This window comes from Leptopilina heterotoma, unplaced genomic scaffold (genome assembly GCF_015476425.1).
Source record: "Leptopilina heterotoma isolate Lh14 unplaced genomic scaffold, ASM1547642v1 Lhet_1, whole genome shotgun sequence".
Lineage (NCBI taxonomy): Eukaryota > Metazoa > Arthropoda > Insecta > Hymenoptera > Figitidae > Leptopilina > Leptopilina heterotoma.
This window is the reverse complement of record NW_025110812.1, coordinates 2157501-2177218: the sequence shown is the minus strand read 5'-3', so window position 1 is coordinate 2177218 and position 19718 is coordinate 2157501. Positions and strand designations below refer to the sequence as shown.

At 21.5% G+C, this 19718-nt stretch overlaps 2 protein-coding genes across 2 annotated transcripts; one reads left to right on the top strand and one right to left on the bottom strand.

Annotated features, from left to right (window-relative positions):
* The first annotated feature begins 2967 nt into the window (after nucleotides 1-2967).
* LOC122497606 lies at nucleotides 2968-4841 on the top strand. The gene is made up of 3 exons (XM_043604835.1): nucleotides 2968-3364; nucleotides 3472-4086; nucleotides 4218-4841. Exons 1-3 carry the CDS (start codon nucleotides 3200-3202, stop codon nucleotides 4794-4796), a joined length of 1359 nt encoding a protein of 452 aa, XP_043460770.1. The 5' UTR covers nucleotides 2968-3199; the 3' UTR covers nucleotides 4797-4841.
* Nucleotides 4842-17722: 12881 nt separating this feature from the next.
* On the bottom strand, nucleotides 17723-19023 carry LOC122497617. The gene is made up of 3 exons (XM_043604848.1): nucleotides 19006-19023; nucleotides 18610-18768; nucleotides 17723-18274 (listed from the first exon to the last, which is right to left on the bottom strand). Exons 2-3 carry the CDS (start codon nucleotides 18638-18640, stop codon nucleotides 17829-17831), a joined length of 477 nt encoding a protein of 158 aa, XP_043460783.1. The 5' UTR covers nucleotides 18641-18768; nucleotides 19006-19023; the 3' UTR covers nucleotides 17723-17828.
* Between the last annotated feature and the right edge of the window lie 695 nt (nucleotides 19024-19718).

Sequence of the window (19718 nt, the reverse complement as noted above, 5' to 3'; positions counted from 1 at the left end):
CGTTGCATTTCGAAATTTTTTTAAATTCGCCACGTCGAATAAGTTATAGTCAAAAATTATATTTCTTATTCTTTTCCAAAATTATTTTTTTCTCATTCAAAGAAGTGAATTTTCTTCCGAATTTTGAAATTTCATAAAGTTTGGATATTAAAGAAGTGTAACAATGATTGGTAATAAATGGAATTTACAATTTTTCGGTATCATTCTCTTGATCGGTGTGGGATTCATTAATTGCTGTCCGGATGATAATAAATTTGAATTTACTCAGAAAAGTGATGAAAAAGATGCAGAATTAAGGAAGCGAATTAAAATAATGATTGATTACTTAGAAGAAAATTTAAATTCACATGAATGCAAGAAAATTTCTAATCGTTCACTTACTTTAAATACAGAAAAATCAAATTTTCTCGCTATGCATAAATTACTTTGTATGAGTGCAATTGAATATTACTATTTTTACAATGGTTATAATGTTAGTTTACCGGAGGATAATATAACCGAAGAAATGTTAAAATTAGTGCCAATAAAATGTGGATTACACTCAGAAGAAGAAAAATCGACATTTCGAAATCTTCATAACTTCTTCAATGAGTATTTGAATAATTCTCCAAAAAGTACCGATATAATGAAGCGTATAGCGAATGCTATACGTTGATAGTCTCTTACAATTCGAATCAATAAAGAAAGAAATTTTCAATTTTTATTTATTACCAAAAAATCACATTTATATAGATAAATTGAATAGAATTATAGTGTCCAGACTAAGAAAATTGAATTATTGTACCTATAAGGTAATCACGAAATTAATAAATCTTTTAGCATCACAATAGCAATTATATTATATTATTTATTGATAAAGCAAAATTTTTTTTATAAATTTAAAAATTTATTTTCTATTTGCAGTTTCAAAATGAGGATAGACCAAAACATACCAAAATGATTCATTTGTCACCAATAATTAATAGTTCTGCGCTTCATGAAAAAGATGAACTCTTCAAAAATCAACTGGAAACAGTAACTAAATATTTAAACAGGATATTAAATAGTACTGAATGCAATAAAAATTCTAGAAATTATAATTCAATAAGTAATGAAAAGAATTTTAAGATAATAATATCTTTGATTTCAAAAGCAGCAACTCACATTCACTTTTTGCATAAAAACTTTATATTAACTTTAGCGAATTCACTACAAGAAATAAATGAAAAAATAAAAAATTTAACTTCAAAATGTGTGCCACTATTAACGAAAAATATTTAAAAGGCTTTATGAATTTTTTAATAACTATTACACACATTTTCCAAAACAATTTTATCCCGATCGGTACAGTAAATGCTATTTAAACAGTATGTTGCAAATTGATATATTAAATATCGATTATGTGAATTTTTTACTTGATAACAGTAGAATTTCATTGCAGTCAAACATAAAAAAAGGATTGCAAAAATTACATCATTGTGATAAATTGAAAATTTTTGAAAATCCTTATTAAATTCTTTATGAAAAATTTCATTGAATTTTTTTTTTAAATAAATTGATAATTTTGAAAGTAATTAAATTTTATGAACAATTTCTTTCATGTTTTTAAAATAATCGAGTTTCTTAATAATTGAAATTAAATATTTATTTATTGAATATTATTAAAATTATTGATAGAATGTTAAACTTTTGTAAATAATTTAATTTTAATAATTTTATTTTTTTTTTAATTTTATTAAAGTTTTTGTTTAAAAAATTAAATTCTTTGGAAAAATTTCTTTAAGTTTTTTTTTAAATGTATAGTTTTTGATAATAATTGAATTAAACAAAGAATTTTTTTTCAACTTTCTAAAATAATCATGTTTTTTAATAATTATAATTAAATATTTGATTATTAAAGTTTATTAAATTTGTAAATATTATTTGCAAAGGGCTTTTCATGCCCGTTTTATAGATTTAAATAAATAAATAAATAAATATTTGATTATTAAAGTTTATTAAATTTTTATTGAAAGGAATTGAATTTCTGAGAAGAATTTTATTATTTATAAAAAATAATTTAATTCTTGCGTTGAATTTTGCTACTTATAAAACAAATGGAATTGCTTCAAAGGATTGATTAAAATTTTAGAAAATAATTGAATTCTTTCGAAAAATTTTATTAAAAATTAATAAAATAATTGAATTGTTTCGAAGGATTTATTAAAATTTTTAAAAATATTTTAAATGTTTTCGAAAAATATTATTAAAAATTAATAAAAAAAAAAATTGAATTCTTTCATGAAATTTTATTAAAATATTAAAAATAAATGAATTTTTGCAAAGGATTTTATTATTTATAAAAATGATTGAATTGTTTCGAAGGATTTATTACAATTTTAGAAGATAATTAAATTCTTTTGAAAAATTTTATAACGAATTAAGAAATAAATTGAATTCTTTCTTATTTATGTAATAAATTGTATGTTTCTATAAAATTTGTAATAATTTTAATTTCCCACGAATATGATTATTTTTAATAAATAAGTAAATATTGATAAATATATATAAACGTAAGAATGAGAAAGTATATATTAATTTATAATAAATTATTACTTATAACGAGCTCTTCGAAGAAAGAAGTTGTCTAAGGAGCAAAAAAATTTAAGGTTATGTTTGTGATTTTTGAAATCCGTACCAATCTCGAGCTCTCGTGATATTATTAATTCAAGGACAGAAAATTAATCATTGAAAAAATGATTTAAGCAGAAAATAATTAATATATTTTTGCGAGTTGTAGAATGATAAATTTTATAACGTCACAAATTAAAAAATTATTTTCTTCTCATCTTTTTAAATAACAAATATTTTAAAGCAGTTAAAATATAAAACTCCAAAAATTGTTTCTTCTTTTAAAAAACTTGCATTTTCAATATCAGAAAAATACTAAAATTTTGTAATAAAAATGTTGACTATTATCAAAAATATAAATAAAAAATTACAAACTTGTGGCTATATTACATTTTGTCCACTAGATTGCATTATTATTTGCTAATGTAAAATTATCGTGTTGCATTCTAATTGGTAAATTCGGTTCAAAATTTGGTAAAATTTTTCGCTTCAAGCTTATATAGTGGAAAAATTTTGTTTTTTTCCTATCAACATTTTTTTGTGACACTTATTTAAGGAAATTTTTTTTAATTTGTCATAAAGTTGTGCTATATATTGAAATAGTGTTAAAATGGTTGGTGAATGGACTTTGCAATTATTAGGCATTGTTATCTTGATCAATGTGGGAATAATTAATTATTATAAAAATTATGAGTATCAAAAAGTGTCATTCACTAAAGAAAATGATGAAGATACAGAAGTTCCTCTCAATATTACTGTGGAAACTACGAAAGAGGTATAAAAAAATATTTAACTAAAATCTGATTCGAATTTCTGTATTATTCAAATTTTCCATTCGATATCACTTTCTCTTCTTTAATTTAATTTTTGATTATTCATTAGCTAAAATTTATGGAAAATACATCAATGTATGAGAATAATGGAACTGAAAGAAGTATCAAAAAGAATAATTATGACACTGACTACAAAGCATTTGATGAAAAAACTGGAGAACTAAAACAGCAAATTAAAATAATGACTGATTACTTAGAAAATAATTTCAAATCACACGATTGCAGAATTATTTCTAAGGACAATGTTAGTTTAAATGATGAAAAATCAAATTTTCTCGCTATGCATCAATTACTTTCTAAAAGTGCAATTGATTATTATTATTTGTACAATGGCTACAATTTTAGTTTAAAGGAGCAACCACAGATTAATATAACTAAAGAAATGTTAAAATTAATGCCAATAAAATGTGGATTACAAGCAAAAGGAGAAAAAACGACAATTCGAACTCTTCATAAATTTTTCGATGAGTATTTGAAAAATTTTCCAAAAAACCTAGATAATGATACGTACAATGAATGCTACGCTGATAGTCTCTTGCAATTCAATTCTGTAAAGAGAGTTATTTATAATTTTTATTTATCAGGAAATAATTTCATTAATAGAATTAATTTGAGCATGATTATAGATGAGAAATTAGGAAAATTGATTGATTGTCGTTCTGAGGTAATTTCAAAATTATTCATTTTATTCATATTTTATAATCATATAATAGCAAATGTTTTAAATACATTATATTTATTTATAAACGAAAAAATTTTTGGTATTAAAAATTTAAAAATGTTTTCTATTTGCAGCTTCAAATGAAAGATAATCCAAAAGACACCAAAAGCATTTATTTGATACCAGTGATTAACAGTTCTGCGCTTCGTGAAAAAAATAAAATATTCAAAAGTCAGTTGACTATGGTAACTAAATATTTAATGATGATTTTAAATAGTAATGAATGCAGTGAAAAATCTGTAAACTATAATTCATTAAGTAATGAAAAGAATTTTAGGAAAATAATATCTTTGACTTTAAAAACAGCAACTCAGATTCACTTTTTGCATAAAAACTTTATATTGAGTTTACCATATTCGCTACAAGAAATAAATGACGATATGAAAAATTTAACTTCAAAATGTCTGCCACTATTAACGGAAAATAGAAAATTATTTGAAACGCTTTATGATCTTTTTAGTAGCTATTACATATATTTTCCAAAATACTTTTTTATTGATCGGTACAGTAAATGCTATTTAAAAAGTATTTTGCATATTATTGTATTACATTTGGAATATGAATATTTTTATTCTGAAGAAAACAGTAGAAGTTCATTACTATCAAATATAGAAAAAGGAATTAAAAAAAATCAACATTGTGCGATGAATTAATAGTATAAATAATTATCAATTCAAAAATTCTAAATGATCTAATAAAAAAAATTCTTACTATCCTTCTTTTAATAAACAAAAAAAAATAATATTCTTCTATTAAAAAAAGGATAATAAGAATTTTTTATTTATTTTCAAAATATAAATTTATATGACAAGAATAATTGATAATTATAATTTATAATAATCTTCTATTTTTAATTTACTAACAAATATTAACAAGTATTTCATATAAAACTAAAAATGTGTGTTAAAAAAAATTTAATGCTGTCATAAAATTACTAATAATTTTAATGTCTACGAATGTAGGATTTTTATCAATAAATAATTAAACTAATAAATACATAAATAAAGCAATACGAAAGTAACTATTTATTTAAAAATGAATACTTGTAACCCACTTCGAAGAAAGATATAGTTATCTAAGAAGCAAAAATGATTTGAGGTTATGTTTGGTAATTTTTAAAAACAAAATACAAGATTTTTTAAATTATAAACCAGTGACAATCACTTTTTGCTTTCACTATACATAAAAAATTGATTAATATAAACTAATTCTGATTTTAAATTAAACATAGAAATTTTTAATTAAAGTCAAAAGAACGCAAACATAACCTTAAGGTTACTTGCTTCTTAGGAACATCTTTCTTCATCCGTCAAATTGATTATTATTAAGAATAAATAATAGAAAAGAATTAAATACTTATGTATTTAATTGTTTTTTATTAAAAATTTTTTTTAATTAAATAAATAAACAAGAAAATAAAGAAATATATATAAATAATGAAAAATGAGTAAACAAGTAAATATAAATGACAATAAAGGTGTAAGTGCAATTCGAATTAGTTCTGTTGCACTTCAAGAGGCGTTCAACCCGTTCAACTTTTCTGACTGCACGCAATATAAAGAAGCTGTTTATAAATAAAACGGAACCATCATCCTTACACTGCTTACCTAACCAGAAAACTCTGATGGAATAAAATACTTCATATAAAATTATATTCTTCTCTCTTTGTACGCAAAAATGCTACTGCGCAATTGATAATTGCATGTGTAATAATTGCGCATGCGCCATTGGTAATCTTCTTATTTCCCATTGCTTGGTTTAATTATACGAGCATGCGCAGTTTGATTTATAGACAAATTTTCAATTGTGCTTTAGTGTTTGATAAAATTAATAATTTTTATTATTTATTATCATTATAATATCATTAATTGCTTATTTATCATAATTAAAATTATTATTTTTATGGTTTTTATTATTATAATTTTTTTTACGAGGGAAGTGGAAAATCTGCTAATCATTGTCAGATACCTTGAGGTTATCCGTATCACATTATATTATTATTATTAATAATAATTATTATTATTATTATTATTATTTTTAATAAAAATTTTGATAAAATTTTTTTGAAAAATTACTTTTGAAAAAAAATCATTGTTATTATAAAACATTAGGTACATAATAATTTTATTAATAAATAAATTTAAAAATAAAGAAATAAAATTAGAAACTAATTAAATAAAAAACTAATTTTATTATATAAACAAACTTAATAATAAATAAATTAATTTAAATCATAAACAATTTTAGTAATAAACAAATTTAATGATAAACATATTTATTAATAAACAAATTAAATAGTATATTTAATAATACACAAATTAAGTAGTATACAATTTAATGATAAACAAAATAAATAATAAACAAATTAAATAATAAATCAGTTAATAATAAACTAATTTAATGATAAACAAATTTATAGTAGTAAACAAATTAAATAGTGAAAAATTTAACAATAAATTAATTAGATAATAAAAAAATTAAATTATGAAGAACAAATTAAATAATTAACTAATTTAATAATAAACAAACTTAACAATAAATTGGTATATTAATTTTAATGATAAACAAGTCAAATAATAATAAAATTTATTAATAAACAAATTAAATAATAAAAAATTGAATAGCAAACATAGTTAATAATAAAATATTGAATAAAAAACTAATTTAATAATAATCAAACTAAATATTAAACTAATTGAATGATAAACAAAATTATTAATAAAGAAATTTAGTAGTAAATAAATTTAATAATAAACAAATGCAGTAGTAAAGAAGTGTAATGGCAAACAAATTAAATAATAAATAAATTAAATAATAAACAAACTTAAAAATAAATAAATTAATCTTAATAATAAACAAATTTAGTTTTAAAGAAATTACATAATAAACAAATTGAGTGATAGACAAATCTATTAATATGCAAATTAAATTTAATAATTAAGTATTAAATAATAAACTATAATTTAATAATAATAATAATTTAATAATAAACAGTCTTCACGAAAAGTATAAAAAAATTTACTTATTTAAAAATATTATGGTATAATTCAATTTTTTTAATTAAATATTTAACTACCTGATAAAATTGAAAAATAAAATGATTCACACACCCATTTGTTGCCGGTTATGTATACAAATTAAAAGTCAATTTATCAAAAAAGTGTTAATTTTCATTTTTAATTTCACTTTCTATAAATCTCTCGGTTTGTTACAATTCTTATTTATAGAGATCTTAATTTTATAATTCATGAAAATTTGTTTGTTTGGGATGATTGTTTCTTTTTTTGTTTTTTTTCTTCAAAAAAAAAAATAAACGTAATCTTTTTTTTTCTTTTGACTATTCTCTACGAACTTAATCTTCCAATTCAAGTCGTCAAAAGGGATTATAAGGTTTGGTTATAGGACATCGACCTAAAAAGGGAACCGTTTTCTCGTTATATTTATTATATAGGTAACTAACGGATACAGGTGTATTCACTTTGATAAAATATAGGGGCGTTCCCTTTTTTTTCTCTCCGCAACGACTCTCGCAGGGAAAAAGTTTTCTTTGAAAAACATTTTTACGATTCAAGATCAAACGGAATATTGTATAAATTATATCGAAAAGTTTTAACGGAAACTTCGTTTTTCCAAAAATTGGACTCTTACTGAAAAAATTAATTTTTTTGTTTATTACTTCGAATTTTTACTATTTTATACCATTGTAAACTATTACTAAACTATTACAAAAAAAATTAATTAATTGAACTGTTATTAAACTACTTATTAAAAACAAAAAATTAAAAACAAAAAAAATTAAAATAAATTTTTTAAAAATTTTAAATAAAACTATTAAACTATTATAATTATACTATTACTAACATAGTAGAATTATTTTATTTCAACTAATTTGATATTAAATGTAAGTCAAATTGTTATAATTACGTATAATATTTTGTTATTATTTGGGAAATAACGATTTTACCCAGTGTCGGTAAAGTAGATACAGATGGCGTGAGTGTTGCTTAGGACAAAAATTACCAACTTTATTCCATTTGGAGTAATTTACATATATATTTTATAGAGAATTCCATTCTATGCTCCGTCGGTAAAACAGTTTAATGAAAAAAGAAAATCAAAACAATTTGTAAGAAAATTCTGTACATTTTCTTTTTTTAAACACTTTTCTCGCAATTGTTTATTTGAAATCAATATAAGAGATATTTTTTTTTTTTTTTTGCATAACGAGTTAAAAATTATATATATTTCGAAACATGAAGAAAATCTACGTTGAAAATAGTGTATTATACGTGTGTATAATATATATGAAAGAATTTCGCTCCCGCTTTTGAAACACGCCCCTTAATTATGTAATCTGAATGATGGTGTACGACAAGCACGTATAATTTCGTTCTTGAAGAAGTACCGTTTTGATCTCGCTTCGTGCTTTTCAATATGGCGAGAATACTTGAAATACCGACCGAGTGTTGTATAAGAAATAGCGAGCCTTGAACGAGAGAAACAGAGAAAAGAAAATTATCGACAAAGTGAATTGAATATATGGGACATTGCACGTAAATGCGCAAGAGAGCCAGATAAAGAGAGAGAGAGAGAGGGGGGAGGAGAGAAATCCTCTTTTTTACCTACAAAACAAGAAGAATGATGAACGAAAAGAGATGACGAAGAGAAAGCTGGTAATACGCTAGGAATCCGTTCAAGTCCTCATTTAAACAACTTTATCTAAACATTGCGCATTCTAGCACTATTTCACACTTTTATTTCACCCACTTTTAAATCTCTTTGCCTTTTTAATTCTCATTCTTTCAATACAAAGAGAAATGACGATTTCTTCGAATTGGGAAAATTAAGTTAAAATTTCTTTTTTAACAAACAAAACAATTTAAAAACCATTTTAAAGCAGAAATCTATATTGCCGACTGTGAAATATTTTTACAACACTCATACCAACAGTAGGTAACGTAAAAGGAACTATTTCCCCCACCGGTAGTGTAGAAATCTTTTTTTCCTTCTAAATTAACTAAAAAAACAAGAGCCGATAATGTAGAAATCTATAAATAATTTTTTACCTTCTAATTCTCGGAATACCAGAGGCATGTAAATTAGCCCAAAAATAACAAAAGTACAGAAAAATTTTAATTGTTCGATTGTAAAATGTTCGTCTATTTTAGTCGAAATGATTGTTTTTTAATTACTGTACTAGTAAATAAGAGTAGAGCGGGGGATGAAGGGTGGAAAAAATTGATTCGTCACGGCAGATGGATTTTCAGGAAGTATAATATTATAGAATATAGAGAAAAAGATATGAAAACGATTTGTTAGTAAAGTAGCGTATCGAGGTAAATGTCCTATGTACTATGGTGTCTTGACGAATTCTAAACATTACAATGCGATGAGCGTATTAAATTGTGACAGTATGCATGTAATATAGTTAACCGATAACTCGATACTTATAGTGACTTGTTAAAAGAAAAATTGTATGTATGTATTTGTATCTGTTTTGTACGAGGTAAAATCGTTCAAGTGCAAAGCCACGTTTGTGAATACCGTTAAACTTGGCACACAGCTTCCTGTCGTTGTCGCATCGGCCTCCATTATTTCATCTGCTATTTGCATATATATATTTAGCGTTAAATAAGACACTTTTTCTAACATTGTCAATTGTCAAAGAAAAAGAATTCTTTCTCCCACTTAACAATGTCAGTGAGCGTGTAATCTCCTTTTTTTCTGTCGACAAACGAGAAAATTCATCACTTAACAATTGAATTTCAAACTTCCTTGACATTAGTTTTAATAATGAGTCAAGTTTAAAAAAGGAAAAAAATTGTGACAAAAAAATTTGAATTCAGTAATTTAAAAGTGAAAAAATTAAAAATTTAAATAGTTTAATAGTAAAATAATGAAATACTTAAATACTTGAACAGTTGAATAGTTAAACAGTTAAATAGTTAAATAGTAAACTATTTAAATAGTTAAATAGTAAACTATTTAAATAGTTAAATAGTAAACTATTTAAATAGTTAAATGTGACGCGACCCGAAGAAAGGTACCTAAGAAGCAAACGAATTGTAGGTTGGTTTCGAGTTAGATTTATCTTGATTAAAAGTTCATTTTTAATTATTTGAATTTTAAACCAATATTAATTGAATATTTTGAATATAATGAAAACTTGAAAACCAACAATTTTTAATTAATAATTGATTCTGATTCTGTATTTTTACTCAAAAAACTTAAAACATAACCTAAAATTTTTTCCTTCTTAGGTGCCTTTCTTGGGAACGCGTCACAAATATAGTAAAATAAGTAAATAGTTAAATAGCTTCATAGTTAAATAATGAAATAAATAGTGTGAGAAGTAAATAATTAAATTTTTTAATAGTTAAATAGTGAAATAAATAAATAGTGTAAGAATTAAAAATTTAAATAATCAAATAGTTAAGTAGTTAAATAGTTAAACTGTTAAATAATTAAATAATTAAATTGTTCCATAAAAAAATAGTTGAATAGTTAAATAGTTAAATAGTTAAATAGTTAAATATTTAAATAGTTAAATAGTTAAACTGTTAAATAGTTAAATAATTAAATTGTTCCATATAAAAACAGTTGAATAAATAAATAGTTAAATAGCTCGATAGTTAAGTAATAAAATAAATAGTTAAATAGTTAAATAGTTAAATAGTTAAATAGTTAAATAGTTAAATAGTTAAATAGTTAAATAGTTAAATAGTTAAATAGTTAAATAGTTAAATAGTTAAATAGTTAAATAGTTAAATAGTTAAATAGTTAAATAGTTAAATAGTTAAATAGTTAAATAGTTAAATAGTTAAATAGTTAAATAGTTAAATAGTTAAATAGTTAAATAGTTAAATAGTTAAATAGTTAAATAGTTAAATAGTTAAATAGTTAAATAGTTAAATAGTTAAATAGTTAAATAGTTAAATAGTTAAATAGTTAAATAGTTAAATAGTTAAATAGTTAAATAGTTAAATAATTAAATTGTTCCATATAAAAACAGTTGAATAAATAAATAGTTAAATAGTTAAATAGTTAAATAGTTAAATAGTTAAATAGTTAAATATTTCAAAAGTGTAGGAATTAAATAATTAAATTGTTTAATAGTCAAATAGTGTAATAAATAGTTAAATATCGTTAGTTCATAAATTTAAAAATTTAAAATATTAATAGTTAAATAGGTAAATAGTTCAAAAGTGTAAGAATTGAATAATCAAATTGTTCAATAGTCAAATAGTGATATAAATAAGTAGTTAAATAATGAAATAGGTAAATAGTGTAAAAATTAAAATAAATAAATAGTTAAATAGTTTAATAGTTTGATAGTTTAATAGTTAAATTGGTTAATAGATATTTAAAAAGTATAATATTGTTAAATAGTTAAATAGTATAATTGCGTCCAATATAAAATAATGAAAAGTTAATCAAAATTAAATAAATAACTTTCTTTTATTTTGTTTTGACATTAAATCAAATTTTTTAAGTAATTCTAATACAGCAAATTTCTTAAATAATAAAAATTAAAAAAAGGTAATAAAGTTTTTTGTTGTAAGAAAATTAATTTCTTCGGATGAATTTAATTATTGTATCTTGTTGAACTTGTTATTTATATAAATGAGTGGTTTTTCTATTTTTTTTTCTTTTTTTATAAATGAAGAGCGAAATGCGGATTTAACATATATGACTCATCGAATGCACAGGGGATGAATTAACAGTTTATTTTAAATTCCTATCCTGTGCAAGCTTTCCAATACAACTCTTATAAGACCAATAAGCAATCAGGTGAACGGTGCAGCATCCGGTCAAATATTACATTCCAAGCAAGGCTGAAGATACTATTCACGATAGTAATTGCATTTTTCATGTGGATTCTTTTGCATAATTAACTCATTGACCACATTTTTTTATTGAAATTCCAATTTATATTATTTGAAAATTTATACATTTTTTCTTTATATATTTATTATTATAAGAAATTTAATAAAGGATATTTTAAGATAAAATAACAATATAATATTTGCAAAGAAGAATAGAATATAATAAAAACCAATAAAATTGAATAGAATAAGATGCAAATTAAATGAGAATAGGAATATAAATAGGATTAGGAATGGAAATTGAAATAGGAATAGGAATATGAATTGAAATAGGAATAGAAATAAGAATAGGAATAGGAATAGGAATAGGAATAGGAATAGTGTAAACTGCATACAATACAAATAAAATAAGAATAGTGTAGGTGAAAATAGCGAAAAGAACATAAAAAAATACGAATTGAGTAGAAATTTAAAAAAAAACAAAAATAATAAGTAAAAAGAAAATAAAGTAAATAAAAAAATAATAAATATAATTACAATATAAAAAATAAAATAATAAAATAGTGATTATATACAAATTGCATAAGTTTTCGTCTCGAGGCAGGTAGTAGGGCAACAGTGGCATGCTGCTGTAAGGAAAAGAGATTCGGGTGGGGGGTAGAATTTAACTTTTAGTGTTTAAATTGCCTGCACTATTGAAAATGTTGTCAGGTATGTGTATACTATAGATATATCGAGGATTTCTATTTCAGAAGGTTCATTCCTTAGACTCGGTATATGGGATAAGGATAGGCACACACAGGATTGAAAAGAGAAGTGGGAGAAAGAATGTTGCGAATGGGGTCGCTGCCGTTGAAGGCAAACGACTGCGTTTGCTGTAAGCCTGAACAAACGGCACCATTCACATTCAGATGACTAATTTTTCATGGCAATTTTACCCTTTTTTTTCGTTTCAACTTTTTTTTTAATGAATTATTTCATCATTTACTTTTTGTTTATTATAATATTTATAATTATTTAACTATTTACTATAGTTTGTTATAAAAAATATAACAATTTAAATTATTTATCCTATCATTATTATTAAAAATTATTGAACTATTTTAATTTAATTTTTTTTCTTAAAAATAGTAAATAATTTTTGTAAGTTTTGTAAAATTATTTAAATTTTGTTGCCTTTATTTTATTTATTATTATTAATTATTTACTATTTCTTTATTAAAACATTTTTCATTATTATTATAATTTTTTAGAATTCTTTTTAAATTTTTTAACAATATTATTTTATTAATAATTTTATTATTATAGTATTATTAAAGTAATAATTATATAATATTTTAACATTTATTGTTTAACAATATTAATTATTATTATTTATTATATTATTTTTTATTTATTAATGTTTTATTGATTATTAATTTATTATATATTATTTCATAGTAATTTTATTATCCATAAATTATATTATTTTTCACGTTAATTTTTAAACAATAAATTATAATTAAAATTCAAAGTGGTTTGTTTAATGTTAAAATATTTTATTTTTAATTTAAATAGTTGACTATTTTTTTTACTAAATTCTATCTGCCACTCGGAAGGTAACAGAATGCAGTGAGTGAAAGTTTACCATAAGAAAATTTTTCTTTAGGAAGTTCCTTCGTTAATTCAAAGATGTCAACAGCTATCAGGTATTGTTGAATTTCATAGAAAATTTAAATAAACATAAATAAATACAATAAAAAATAAAACAGATTGTGATGAGAATGTAAAAATTTATTAATAAATAATTTTTTTAATTATTATATAATATTATATATTATATATTTTATTGTATTATATTTCATTTTATTATATTAAAAAGAACAGCAACAATTTTTATCGATGATTGAAAAATCACAGAATTTTTTTAATAAATTATTATTGAATAATTGAGTTCATTTGGAATACTACCAACAGACACACGTATAAAAAGACACCAGCTACAAACTAAAAAAAATAAAAAATTACTAAAACTCACTCACTTTGTGACAATTTACATCGAATTTTTAAAACTGCCTTGCGTAAAGCTCTAGCAACTAATAAGAAACAGAACGCATGCGCAAGAGTGGGGACAACGAGACTGAGAGAGAAGTTTGAGTTTATCTCTCTCGCTCTCATTGCCTCCACTCCGCTCTTTACGTTTCACTTTTTCTTACACTTAACTTAAGCATTCGATACTGTTTTGCAATATTATTATTCTCTTATTTAAAAAATAAAAAAACTAAATATATTTTTTGGTTAAATAAAAAAAGAGAAAAAACTATAATTAGAAAAATAAATACTTCTTCTATTTACCTGAAATATAAAATCCTTTCCAAAATTATCAAATCCATAGGTTGAAAATTTGAAATTAAGACAATCTAATTGTGTAATAAACCAGGTGACCTATGTTGAAAAAATATATAAACATTAATTGTTAATATTTATAAACTAATACATAAAAAAGCGTCGCCTTTTAACGCATTTAACTTTTTCTTTCTCACCTCTTTTTTTATTGCACCAAATTTTTCCAATTCTTTCATTCTTTCCATAATTTTTCTAATATTTCTAATCTGCATGAATAACAATTTTTAAAATATTGTTTTTTTGTAGTAAATTGAAAATTATTATTTTATATGAAATGAAAAAATAAATTCATATCAAAAGTAAAAAGTAACGTAAAAATGACAAAAACCAATTTTTCACCTCAGTGCTGATTGTTGAACATAAGTTAGAAATGTGAAATAATTTAATAAAAATTAATAAACATTTTAGTAGAAGTTGTAGATTTTCGGGGTCGAAAAAGGAATTTTTTGATTTCACTACATTCACAGTTAAATTAAAAATCCACGATGTTGAACCTACGAAACTTGTTGTTACTTGTAAAAGTAAAAATTTTCCATAAATTTCATTAATTTCCAGTAATTGATCGTAAAGCACAAGATGAATGTGTCTAAAATAATTATTTCATTTTTAATACTTAATTACAATTTTATTATTGTTTAGATTTAAAAAAAAAAAAAAAATTATTGAAAATAATTTAAAGAAAACTAATTATTTTTACAAATAACTTACTGCATTAGTTTAACAAAATTTTTATTTCTTTGTATAAAAATTTCCCATTCAATGTCAATCGGTAGATTTGAAATTATTAAACGTTGATTTATGGCAATATTTTTCAATAATAATTGTTCAGAATTTTTCATAACGTTCAATTTTAGAAGATTTGTTAAAATTTTTAATTTCATTTCAAAATATCTTTAAAACATTGTAAAAGAGTAAAGTGTACATTAAAATTTTTCACATATATTCGAAAATTATTAAACAAACAATCTAATATTAATTAATTTTTAAATTAATATTAATTACATTATTAAATTAATATTAATTAAATATTATTTAGTAATATTAATTAAAAATGAATATTAATTAATTTTTAAGTTAATTTCTATTATTATTAAATTAATTAATTTCTTAATTTTTAAAAATTAATTAATTAATAAAACGAAGTAAATACGAATACAATAATTAATTATACCTACTGAAGAATGATAAGAAATGTTAAAAACACCACGCTAGTTGTATATAGTGGCCAATAAATCATAATGGGGCAAAAAATCATTTTTTGACCATAATCATTCAATGAATAAATAATTATACTAATAATTAACGGAACAATAAGTAGAGCAATGTAAATAATAATCCAATGTGAAATTCTTATGAAGATTCCAGAATAATTTTGTTCAATGCCCAATATTTTGAAATTGTTTATTAATCCTTCCATTTTCTCCGTCAGTTGATACATTTTCTTTGAAATTATTAAATATAATAATTAGTATATAATAATATAACAATAATTAGTAGTATAATAATTTGTGTAATAGAAAAATAATTATTTTAATAGTCTAATAATTGGTATAATATTAGGATAATAATAGTTAGTTATTTCTATCAGTTGAATCAATTTTAAAATTCCTGACTGAGTCTTAAAAATAGTAAGAAATATAATAGGCGTTCGAGCCAGTTGCTTTTCTGGGAATTCAAACTAAGCGTCGGAGTGGGGGGGTCAGTGAGTGCGAGAGAGAAGAATGGAAATTTCTCTCTCGCTCTCACTGTCCTTCCCCCACTCCGACGCTTGCGTTCCAAGTATTTCCCCACTTTTCGCTCAACGATTCTCATTGCAATGTTATTATTTAATTAATAATGAAATTAATATTTAGATGTTTAACAAAAAATTAAATAATTAATAACTCACCTCACGATAGTACCAACCATTGAATAATGCAAAAGTAGCAGTAATTGTTTCGAAATAAAGAATAATTTTATTAATTGTCTTATGAACATTTTTTGAATTAAAGCACAATAGAAATTCACAGGCAATTATTGAACATATCCATAAGAGAATTGCGATTAATATAACAGCTGGGAAAAATAATTTACTTCTTTTATTTCCAATTGGATAATTCGTCAATCCCAATCCCGTGATCCAATTGAGTATCAAAATATGATATAAAGTTTCTTGATAATTTTTGAAATGCATCTTTTTTAAATTTTTATGTAAATTTGTATAATAAATTAATTTTACTTTATTTAAATAATTGAAATTAATAAATTTAAATACACTTTGTTAAATTGCAAAGAAAATTATACTTCTGCTTCTACTTTACGCACTGTATCGAAGTAGAATAATTCTGTTTCCTATTGACAATAAATATTATCTCTTTAATCAGCAAACATGCAACGGTAATTTTCAGCAATTATACTTTCATTAATTATTCAGATTGCTTTTAATTGATTTTTTTAGACAACTATTATAAAAGTGAAATTATTTTTTTCTTTTAGAATTAGAAGCACAATCGATTTCAATTTTTTTTTTATTCGTAATACGGAATTTTAGTCGAGAGCGGAATGCAAGCGAAGGAGTGGGGGCAATGAGAGCGAGAGAGAAATTCGGGTCTTTCTCTCTCACTCCTACTGTCCCTCTCTTCGGCGAATTCATTTTTTCCTAGAAATCCGTTCCAGTGCCTCAACGTTAATCTCGTCTTCATATTGAATTAAAATCATATTTTTTTGTACAATTTTCAAATATTTATTTCTCAATTTTTTTCTTGTTACATGTTTAGAAATTATACACAATTTACTATATAATTATTATATAGTCGTAACTGTTATATACAAATTGTTATAAACAAATTTCTTAGCTAATTTACATAAAATTGACAAGACTAAAAAATTAAAAATATCATTTACTACTAACAAGAATATTCGTTAATTAAATATTTAATCAACTTATTAAAAAACTAATTATGTTATTAAAAACTAATTAAGCTATTAAAAAAACATAATTAAGTTAATTTAAAATTAAAATTTTCTAAGTATTTGTTTATAACAATTGGTATTTACAATATAACAAAATTATTATTTACTATAAAAATTAAATAATTAATAATAATAATAAAAAAAAGAAATAAATATTAAATACACAATAGAAAAAAATTTGCCTCTCTTTGTATGCGAAAAAAAATTAATTATAAAATTCAGCGATGCGACTAGTTATTTATTTTGTGATAATAAGCAAGTACTTTTGATAAAAATATTTAAAAATTTAAAATTTCTCTTTTTTTCTCTATTTGCCATAAGTTTAAAAAAAATAATAAATAATACTGAAATATAGTCGAAAAATAAATACAGAAATATAAAATGCAAAAATATAATAAAAACCATGTCGAATATAATAAATAATTCAAATTATTTTCATTTTAAAAAGTAAAATAAAAAAATATTTAAAAAAAACAATAGAAATTTAAATAAAAACAATCTTTAAAAAAAATGAAACTATTTCTACAAAATAACATTTTCAATGTCAAAATCGTCGGGAATTGGTATTGGTATTGCCGTATTTAAATAACTTTTTGGCATTAAATTCGAATGCATTGAATTTCTATTATTTGCCCTCTTAATATCCTCGCATAATACACAAAATTTAATAGCCGAATTTTTTTCATATTGCCATTCACGTAATTCTTCAATAAAATATTTTAATTTCATTTTCATTGCATTATTTGAATAATATGTATTTGAATTTATTTGTAACCATTTATTGGCTATCGTTAATATTTCCGAATAAATAATTTTACAACCAACATTAAAACGTTGACAATATCTCACTTGTACATTATTATAAAAATCTCTTTTATAACGTTTAATACTCTTTGAAATATTTTCCTTTTTTCTTAATGTCATCAAACCAACTATGTCCTTACAATATTTTTGTGGCCGATTATCAACTGAAAATGTCAATATTTTTATTATTATTATAATCAAGAATAATATTAATATTAATAATTATAATTCCTTATATTTTGAATAAATGAATAAACAACTTAATAAATAAATAAAAATTATTAGAATAATAGTAATGTTTCTTACTTTTATTAATATTAATTTTTATTATTTTTTTTAAATAATATAAAATTTTTAAATTGTACTTTGAAGTAAAAAATTTAAACTATTCATATAATAATAATTATAATTATTATTGTTATTAGAATAATTTATATAAAATAAATTAAATTTTATACTAGCAATTTATTATATAAAAATTTTAAAAATTGATTCTTACCTTCTTGTAATATTATCCACAGTGTTGACATCAGAAAAATAAATCCCAGGAAAATAAGTAGAAAAAGAAGAGAAGAACAAACTTTCTTTTTCTTCTCAACAACCGTCAATTGATTATTATTATTATTATTACAGTCATTAATATTTATTCTGTTTTTCACTGAAATTAAAAAAGCAAAATTATTAACAAAGAAAATTAAAATAAATTAACATTAACAAAGAATTAAAAAGAACTTTGAACGAAAAAGAAATTTTAAATTTTAATAATAAGAAAATAATTTAAAACTGCTTAAAATTAAAATTAAATATTGTATTAATAGAATAAATAAAAATAATTTTTTAACGTTCATTGATAATAAATAAAAATACAATGGACGATATTTTAATTTTTACTTACATGTTTCGCAAACAGAAATCATTTTAATTTGAGAAATTATTTTCTTGGCTTTTGCAATTTTTGGATAAATTTACAACGAATAGATAAAATTTTTTATTTTTTAAAATGTATATTCACTTTTTTGTTCTACTTTTATATTATATAAAATTTGTTTTGAAATATCATTCGAAAATGAAAATATTAATTATTTTCATGAAAAATAAATACAAGTATTTTTGACGGTTAGTACAACTTGAGATATTGTATATATGAATAGTTAGACCATAAGGACTAGACTGGACCTACCTTTGCAAAAAGTAATTAAATTTAAAGACCGACCCTTCTTATCCCAAAGCTTTGCAGGTAATTGTCAGGTACTTGTTGCGCACGCTCACACCTCAAAATTTGCATCTTCGTATAATATAATATAATATAATATAATATAATATAATATAATATAATATAATATAATATAATATAATATAATATAATATAATATAATATAATATAATATAATATAATATAATATAATATAATATAATATAATATAATATAATATAATATAATATAATATAATATAATATAATATAATATAATATAATATAATATAATATAATATAATATAATATACCTATAATATAATATAATATAATATAATTTTAATTTATTATAAACTTTACTATAATTTTTGACATTCATAAAATATAAGGATACAAATTATAAAATACATTCCA